This window comes from Bombina bombina, chromosome 3 (genome assembly GCF_027579735.1).
Source record: "Bombina bombina isolate aBomBom1 chromosome 3, aBomBom1.pri, whole genome shotgun sequence".
NCBI lineage: Eukaryota > Metazoa > Chordata > Amphibia > Anura > Bombinatoridae > Bombina > Bombina bombina.
The window spans coordinates 540,181,821-540,191,774 of record NC_069501.1 but is presented as its reverse complement, the minus strand read 5'-3'; the positions used below and the strand labels follow the sequence as shown (position 1 = coordinate 540,191,774).

The window sequence follows — 9,954 nt, the reverse complement described above, 5'->3', positions numbered from 1 at the left end:
GAAATTGTCAGGGGTGCCTAAACTTTTGCATACGACTGTGTATATGTATATGTGTGTGTATGTATGTACAGTGGATATAAAAAGTCTTCACACCCCTGTTAAAATGTCAGGTTTCTGTGATGTAAATAAATGAGACAAAGATAAATCATTTCAGAACCTTTTCCACTTTTAATGCGACCTATAAACTGTACAACTCAATTGAAAAACAAACTAAAATATTTTAGGAGGAGGTAAGTAAACACTAAAATCTAAAAGATTGTGGTTGCATAAGTGTGCACACACTCTTCTAACTGAAGATGTAGCTGTGTTCAAAATTAAGCAATCACATTCAAAATCATGTTAAATAGGAGTCAGTACACACCTGCGATCATTTAAAGTGCATCTGATTAACCCCAAATAAAGTTCAGCTGTTCTAGTAGGTCTTTCCTGACATTTTCTGAGTTGAATCCTACAGCAAAAGCCATGGTCCGCAGAGATCTCCCAAAGCATCAGAGGGATCTCATTGTTAAAAGTTATCAGTCAGGAGAAGGGTACAAAAGAATTTCCAAGGCATTAGATATACCATGGAACACAATTAAGACAGTCATCATCAAGTGGAGAAAATATGGCGCAACAGTGACATTACCAAGAACTGGACGTCCCTCCAAAATTGATGAGAAGAAAACTGGTCTGGGAGGCTGCCAAGAGGTCTACAGCAATATTAAAGGAGCTCCAGGAATATCTGGCAAGTACTGGCTGTGTGGTACATGTGACAACAATCTCCCGTCTTCTTCATATGTCTGGGCTATGGGGTAGAGTCAGTGGAGGCTCCTCCATATGTGCACTGTCGCACGTGAACCCCCAGGGGGCAGAGGAGAGGGGGGGAAATGAGCAGAACTTAAGGGGAAAAAAATGAGGAAAAAAAATTATGAAAATTTTTATTTATATTATTTTATATTATATTTATAAATGTATTATTTTCCTGTGTGCTGTCTTCTGTAAGACTGTGCAGTGTAACTATCATGACATCATGCATATTAGGCTGAAAGTTGAAAGTGCTGTTTTGCCTATACTTCTATGTATCGCACGTGCGATACATAGAAGTATAAGCAAAAGCACTTTCCACTTTAAAACTGCATTGACTGCAGCGCCACCTACAGGCCAGCCCATAGCCTTCCTGTTCGCACAGCTCTTAGTGTGCGGGAGCCAGCTGTCACGTGACACTCGCACACTAAGAGCTGAGCTTACTATGTGTGTGGGAGGAGAGGAGGCAGGGGCGTAACAGAAGTTCAGCCAATCATATCCCTAATCCCTGGGCCTTCCCAATTCCTAAATCGGCCACGCAGGCGCATGGTTTCTGGCGGGGAATTAACCTACTGACTGAGAGGCGCGCACTGTGAGTGACGACACACCCGGCCACATGGATGACACAGGCTGTTAGAAAGATTAGTGTGTGTCAGTGCGCGGGGAGACCAGAACAATGCTGCCACCAGGATCGGGTCCATTCAGTGAGGCTCAGGGGAGGGCCCAGGGCTACTGAGCAGGGCTGAGTGAGGAGAGGCTGCGACTTAGCAGTATGTATCTGAGTGAGTATGTATGTAAAATTCTAGGTAATAATGATGCCTCATTTCCAATGTTCCCTCAAAGCCCTCTCTGTGTATTGCAAGCAGCGCAACTCAGAACTTCTGTAACAGGAGGGATGTGGAATGTGATTTTTTTTAATCATATTTCAACAGTGCTGGACTCCTGGAAAACTAAGCTGCAAGACACCGTGAGAGAGCACTGTTAAAATAAAATAAAAAAATAAATCACTTTTCACATCCCTCCGGTGTAGCACAGCTTGATCTTTTTTCTGTGCTACACTGAGGGGGAATGACCTAAGCTGACTGAGTTGTGTGCGTAAATCACACAGCTCTGTCAGAGAGTAAGACCGGGAGAAATTAAACACGGAGAGCAGCAGGCAATAAACTTCCCGTGAAAAGATTAAAGTGCTGCCTCCCTCCTCCATACACTAGAAGCAGCCTAGGTGAGTGCTGGAGATCTTCTGTGATTAAAAATGACCCGTAAGTTTCAGTTTGTGACAGCTGAAAGTTAGAGATTTATTAAACACCCATGCAGGGTCATGAAAACAGTGCACACACTACTTATTCTAGCAATACCAGCTTTTTTTTCTATTTTCTAATCCAGCATTCTTTTAAAAAAAAGAAGAAAAAAAAGATGCAGAGCATTATTTAACCCCTTGGCTATCATAGAGAATTTCAGTATATTCTAATACATTGCACTGCAGCTCTTTTTGACAGCCAGGGGGTTAAATTATGCTCACAATATGGTCTAGGCATGTAAGGAGGGGAGGAGGTTAAGCAGGAGACTGAAGCTTCTCTGTTGTCACAAGCTGACATTTCTTATATAAACTTTGAGCAATAATATCTGATTCTGTAGTAGTCTGTGTAATGAAATTGCTGGTTTTAAATGTGGGTCTAGTTAATCAGTATTGTTTAGCTGTGATGTATTTTTACCACATTCCTACCTGATTACTAAAGGTTGTTTCCCTATCAAATTTGAGTGACTTTATTTTCTTTATAGTGATGATGAGACTTAAAAAGGTATTTCTTCATGCCATGTGGTACCTTGCTAGCCAACTTCATATGCTGCAGTAAAAATGTATATATGCTTATAACTAGGGTAATGGATCTCAGCTGTATGTATATGTATGGACTCTGGAGCAGGCTGCAGGCATGGGTGGTGGGCAGAGGGTGCCTGGGTGGCCTATTTTTCTCCTGGGCATGTGTGTATCCCTCTGTAGCCACATTACTTTTTCCATACCAACCAATGTACAAAAAACAGTGATTGTATGGTGTTATGAATGTTAAATCATTTGATAATTAAACAAATACATTATGTTTGTCATGTTTGAACAAATAAAAATGAAGCATCACTTTGCACTGTGGATGGTTAACCCACTAAATGCCCCTCAGTGCCTACTGCATCCCCTTCCTCCTGTGATTTACTCCCCCATCCCAGACCTCATACTATAAAGATGAGTACACACACACACTAGAAATATGTATGACAAGTTCCCTTTAATTTTGTTTTAAATAAAAGTGGGACTAGTGTGTTTGTGTATATATATGTGTGTGTGTGTGTGTATATATATATATATATATATATATATATATATATATATATATATATATATATATATATATATAGCCATCTGAGGGGCGGGGCTTTATTTCAAGGGGTGTGGCTAGGGGCGGGGCCAAGTGCACCTCCATCTTCATAATTCACCAGCCGCCACTGGGTAGAGTGGCATGATGGAAGCCTTTTCTTACCAAGAAAAACATCTAAGCCTGGCTAAATTTTGCAAAAACACATCTGAAGTCTCCCAAAAGCATGTGTGAAAAGGTGTTATGATCTGATGAAACCAAGGTTGAACTTTTTGGCCATATTTCCAAAAGATATGTTTGGCGCAAAAACAACACTGCACATCACCAAAAGAACACAATACCCACAGCGAAGCATGGTGGTGGCAGCATCATGCTTTGAGGCTCTTTTTCCTCAGCTGGAACTGGGGCCTTAGTCAAGGTAGATCGAATTATGAACAGTTCCAACTACCAGTCAGTATTGGCACAAAACCTTCAGGCTTCTGCTAGAAAGCTGAACATAAAAAGGAACTTCATCTTTCATTATGACAATGACCCAAAGCATACATCCAAATCAACAAAGGAATGGCTTCACCAGAAGAAGATTAAAGTTTTGGAATGGCCCAGCCAGAGGCCAGGCCTGAATCTGATCGTAAATCTGTGCAGTGATCTGAAGAGGGCTGTGCACAGGAGATGCCCTCGTAATCTGACAGATTTGGAGTGTTTTTGCAAAGAAGAGTGGGAAGTCAAGATGTGCCATGCTGATAGACTCATACCCAAAAAGACTGAGTGCTGTAATAAAATCGAAAGATGCTTCAACAAAGTCTTAGTTTACGGGTTTGCACACTTATGCAACCATATTATTTTATTTTTTTATTTTTTACTTCCCTCCACCTAAAATATTTCAGTTTGTTTTTCAATTGAGTTGTACAGTTTATAGGTCACATTAAAGGTGGAAAAAGTTCTGAAATTATTTATCTTTGTCTCATTTTTTTTACATCACAGAAACCTGCCATTTTAACAGGGGTGTGTAGACTTTTTATATCCAGTGTGTGTGTATGTATGTATGTATGTATGTATATGTGAATATATATATATATATATATATATATATATATATATATATATATATATATATATATATATATATACTAAAGACTAATATTAAGATAGATATGGTATACAAAATTTCGACAAATTGAGTATAAAGAAAAGGGATTTCAGCACTCTTTTTTTGGAAATAGCCTTATTTAAATTTATTTCAGAATAAAGATCCATAAATGGCGGACTCCAGCCCTATCAATGGGCAGAATACCTACACATCATAGACATACATTAAAAATGAAACAAAAAATCACACATGACTGGCCAGTCTTATTATAATCAATTTTGAATTTGGTATTAACAACCAAATAAAATCACATCAATGCAGCACTAAACGCTACAAAAAACTTTCAAGCGATTATAACAATGTAGCAACAAATACATCAAGCAAATTGTTGCCACCTAAGGCAATCCCCCTTCATGAATATAATATAACTTCAAAACAGGTTATGCATAGTAAAACTGTGCTAGCATAGTCATTGTTCCATCTAAAGATGTTGCACCAATATTATTTTGCACCAGTTCAACAGAGCTAAGAAAGATGAAATGTAAATTCACTTTACCATTTCCACGGCAGTGTCCGTTATTAACTGTTGCTCTTACCACCAATGTGGGCCTTTATGCTCAAAGGTAAAGGGTCGTTGTTATCAAACCTTTTGCAGAGCCGTGTGTTAGTTAATCTTTCCTGTTTGTTCCATACCTCTCGATGCCGAAACAGCCATGCTTAACTCAGCGTCTCCTCACCTCTGCTAGGCTGTAAATCATCCGAGGCTGCTTGTTGAAAACAAATATGCACAGAACCAGGCCGTGCACTGCATCCGGGGTAACTTTCAGACTTCCACTTTTACTTCGGTCAGCTTTTCGCTTTTTGTTTCCGATTGGTGGTGTCTTTTCTCCTTATTTTCCAGGAATACCTCTAGGACACAGTAAGTAGCTGTTAACTCCTCATTTGCCTTTACCAACTCCGAGTTGGTAAAGGCAAATGAGTAGTGGAAGTCTGAAAGTTACCCTGGATGCAGTGCACGGAAAACATGCAAGGGGACTGCACTCTCATACCGGACTGGGTTCACATCCCATGACCCTGCAACATGCTCAGCCCTGGGTGCTCACTGGCACTCACAGGAAGCTGTGCTGTTCCCAGAGTCTCAGGCAATTAACCCCAGATAGGTCTGGATGCAAGAACCATAGGGAAATTACAAAACAAATTAATACAACACACAGAGAAAGTCCAGCACTCACAAGCACTCAGCTAAGATTTAAAAGCAAAAATTGAAAGGTTAGTTACCGCATCTGGCCAAATGGGACAAGCCCAGGTACCACGTCAAGGTCCTTTCCAATACCTGGGACCCTAAAACAGCCACACAATGCAAGCTCTCAAATCCAAACAAACTGGGAACAAGGGAAGGGTGCACAGGCTTATGTAATCACCCTAGACATATACAAAACACGGAAGGGGACTGCACTCTCATACAGGACCGGGTACACATCCTGTGACCCTTCAACATGCTCAGCCCTGGGTGCTCACTGGCACTCACAGGAAGCTGTGCTGTCCCCAGAGTCTCAGGCAGTTAACCCCAGACAGGTGTGGGTGCAAGAACCATAGGGAAAATTACAAAACAAATTAATACAACACACAGAGAAAGTCCAGCACTCACTTACAAGCTCTCAGCTAAGATTTAAAAGCAAAAATTGAAAGGTTAGTTACTGCATCTGGCCACACAATGCACCCTGACCTGTCTGGGGTTAACTGCCTGAGACTCTGGGGACAACACAGCTTCATGGGATGTGTACCCGGTCCGGTATTAGAGTGCAGTCCCCTTCCGTGTTTTGTATATGTCTAGGGTGATTACATAAGCCTGTGCACCCTTCCCTTGTTCCCAGTTTGTTTGGATTTGAGAACTTGCATTGTGTGGCTGTTTTAGGGTCCCAGGTATTGGAAAGGACCTTGACGTGGTACCTGGGCTTGTCCCATTTGGCCAGATGCGGTAACTAACCTTTCAATTTTTGCTTTTAAATCTTAGCTGAGTGCTTGTGAGAGCTGGACTTTCTCTGTGTGTTGTATTAATTTGTTTTGTAATTTTCCCCATGGTTCTTGCACCCAGACCTGTCTGGGGTTAACTGCCTGAGCCTCTGGGGACAGCACAGCTTCCTGTGAGTGCCAGTGAGCACCCAGGGCTGAGCATGTTGCAGGGTCATGGGATGTGTACCCGGTCCGGTATGAGAGTGCAGTCCCCTTCCGTGTTTTGTATGTCTAGGATTATTACATAAGCCTGTGCACCCTTCCCTTGTTCCCAGTTTGTTTAGATTTCATTGTGTGGCAGTTTTATGGTCCCAGGTATTGGAAAGGACCTTGACGTGGTACCTGGGCTTGTCCCATTTGGCCAGATGCGCTAACTAACCTTTAAATTTTTGCTTTTAAATCTTAGCTGAGAGCTTGTAAGCGAGTGCTGGGTTTTCTCTGTGTGTGTATATATATATATATATATATATATATATATATATATATATATATATATATATATATATATATATATATATATATATATATATATATATATATATATATATATATATATATATATATATATATATATATATATATAAATGTGTATATATATATATATATATATATATATATATATATATATATATAAATGTATGTGTGTGTGTGTGTATATATATATACACACACTAGGAACTGCACTCTCGCTAACCAAAAATGACAACAACCAGGGTGCTGACAGGGGCGATAAATATAAAGTATACAGACCGTATTCGCTGGGTTTCAGACAAACTTCGTTATAATATAGTCTATATTTTGGGCATGTTTGACCTAAGCTAATGATTGCAGGTGTCTGTGTGAAGACTGTTTTGTGCACAGCCTCACTCTATAGGGTTCAGTTGGAGAACCGGGGTGTTTAACAGCATAATGTGTTATTATGTACACAGTCTCTCACTACTGGGTTCCCTGGATAAATTAAAGGGACATTGTACACTAGAGCCGAGTGTGTTTTTGTAAAAATGTATAGTTTTGCTTATTTTTAAAAATCATTTTGCTGATTTTCAGACTCCTAACCAAGCCCCAAAGTTTTAGATGTATACTGTTGTATAGAGTCTTCAGACTACGTTTGTATAATGGGTATTTTCATATGCAGTGTCCCAGGCTAATCTCATCAACAGTGTTTATAGTAGTGTTTATTGCATGCAGTTAGATAAAAAAAATGGTGTATACTGTCCCTTTAAGGTGACCATCTGTAGGGAGTGACTGTATTCATAAAATCTGTCTCACAAATGTATTTGCCACGGTTTACTCAGCCCAAATGCCTCCATCCTCTCTCTACCTTTCCTCCGTTCTCCCCTCCTCCTTTTTCTTTCCTCCTCACACTTCTTTTACTTTGAAAATGCCATAAAAAAAAGTTGATGTTACACCAAAGAATATTATGCCTAAAATAGCTTAAAACCTGGGGGGGGGGTGCAGCAGAATTTTGAGTGCCTAGGGCAGCACAACACCTAAATACACCACAGTGTACGAGTATACCAGTTAAACAGGCTGTCAGAAACAAAGTTGGGTAGTATCTGTTCAAAACATTTTTAATGTGTGCTTGTTTTCATAGACGTGTACAAAAAAATACAAACCATTTTTATCTAAATGAAATTATTCATAGTATATTGTCTTGTGTGTTGTTAATGTTTTGCCCACTATGATGATGTGTTTCTGTGAGGGCCAAGTATGAGCTAAACCTTGATTATTATACAAATTCTCATCCCTATACTAATAAAATACACTGCTTTCAATTTACTTATAAAAGTAAAAAGAGAAAATTGTAAATATCTGAAAAATGGTTAGATATGTTCTTACAATGTACATTCAGTTATTACAGGACCACTAAATACAGTAGTATTGAATAATTGGTAGATACACAATAAAAAGAAAATGCAGTTGCACTTAGTTTTAAGTTCAATTGAGCAGTAGAATATTTTCTGTCATATTTCAAAGTTGTCCATGTAAGATTAACTGTGATCTCTTCTCCTACAATATGCCTCCCTTTCATTGACATCTGCAAATTCTTACTTAGGTGCAAATGGCGGTGGATGTGAAGTTTGCTCAGGACACACTTAAGGGTGACAGCGTTACAGAAATCAGAATGAAGTTCATCCGGAGGATTGAGGACAATCTACCAGCTGGTGAAGAGTGACGAAGTAGCCAAGACTCCTAAACTTCTAGGAATTCCAACACTCAATGCAACATTTTGAGCCCCTTTCTGGCACCGTGTATTGCAGGCCCTTCTGGCAGTGTGACTATTAAAGCAGCAGTCATAATTCTATTTTTTTTTTTAAATACCAAACACTATTTATTGTGACATCTTATAGCACCTTCCTGTGAAATGCTGCTGCAAATTCACATTTCTACAAGCCACATCAGACTTTTTTCTGAATATAACATTTCTTTTTTGATGAGAGCATTGCTAATAGCTGCAGCATGTTCTAGTTGCATATTTGTTTTGTCCAAGTTATCAAAAAAACAGCTGCAGGATATTGGGGTAATTTATATAGTTTATCAACAACAAAGCAGTGCTAAATCAGTCATCTTTGATCTGCTGTCTGTCAGTATCTAAGCTGTAAACATATATCTTTATTCTTTAAAAAGAAAGTCATATAAAAATAAATTCTTACTGACTTTACTAGAAAGGTGAAATGTTTTCTCACAATGACACATTTCCTATTACACCATTTTTTTTAATTTCATAAGTAGCACTGGAAAGAGATTTGACCTACATTTCTATTAATTTGTACCCGTGTCTTATATCCTCTAAAAGATGCATAATATCAAGCACCAGAAATTGTTTGTGGTCGAGGTAATGCTTTAAATGTCATTCTTCATTGATAAGACTTCATGAACTTGTAGTAATTCTATGTTCACCAGTCACTAGTGAAGGGCAAACGAGTCACTTCTGGTGCAAGAATGTAACAAACTGGCTGGAGAGACTTATCATTTTGTTTTTTTCAGTTGTAGAGTGTATTATTAAAAAAAGAATATTGACACATTTATATGGTACATATTTTTCTTTGTTTGTACTTAGACTATGATGTAAAACAATGTCCAAACACCAGCAGACTGCTATTTTCTTACTGTGTAGCCTGCGTTTTACACTTCACTATTTCCCCCCATGAAAATAGTCTAATTAGTGACATCTAGTGGTCATTTTTCCATATTGGTTTAAAGCCATTTGTAGTCCAGATAGCTGTAACTTGGCAGCTACTAGCAGCCATTCCTCCTCTTGGTTTTCAAGATTTGGGGGGGGGGGGATTTCTGTTTTGAAAGGATTTTGCTTTTTAGTATATTATATGCATGCAAGTATGCATGCAAGATTATGTACTGGTGTCAATATTTTTTTTTTTAAATGTTACTGTCTTATTGTTTTTCTTGGTTGAGTTTTACATTCTGAATTGTGTTAGCATATTTGGAATAAATAACTAAATCTCCAAACCAAGTGGTCATATCAATATTACTCCTATATGTGTATAATCAGTTATACCTGTATCAATAATATTAATATTTATATGTGTGTATTTGAACTAGGCACGCTTACATTCAACCGCACACTGTATTAGACATGTCTGTAAAATTAAAGTGAAAACCAATATGGTTTTCCAAAGAAGTAGCACATGCTCTGTCCTCGGTCCCCGGCTCTTCTCAATCTACACGTCATCATTAGGTTTCCTAATA

General features: G+C 38.7%; 1 protein-coding gene across 1 annotated transcript in view; it reads left to right on the top strand.

Moving 5' to 3' along the window:
• The window catches only part of TRAPPC3 (trafficking protein particle complex subunit 3), a 53,024-nt gene extending 43,310 nt beyond the window's left edge, over nt 1-9,714 (top strand). The window contains exon 5 of the mRNA XM_053704770.1: nt 8,303-9,714. Within this exon, the coding sequence (XP_053560745.1) occupies nt 8,303-8,422 (120 nt within the window). The 3' untranslated portion in view covers nt 8,423-9,714. The remainder of the gene's footprint in view (nt 1-8,302) is intronic.
• The last annotated feature ends 240 nt before the right edge of the window (nt 9,715-9,954 follow it).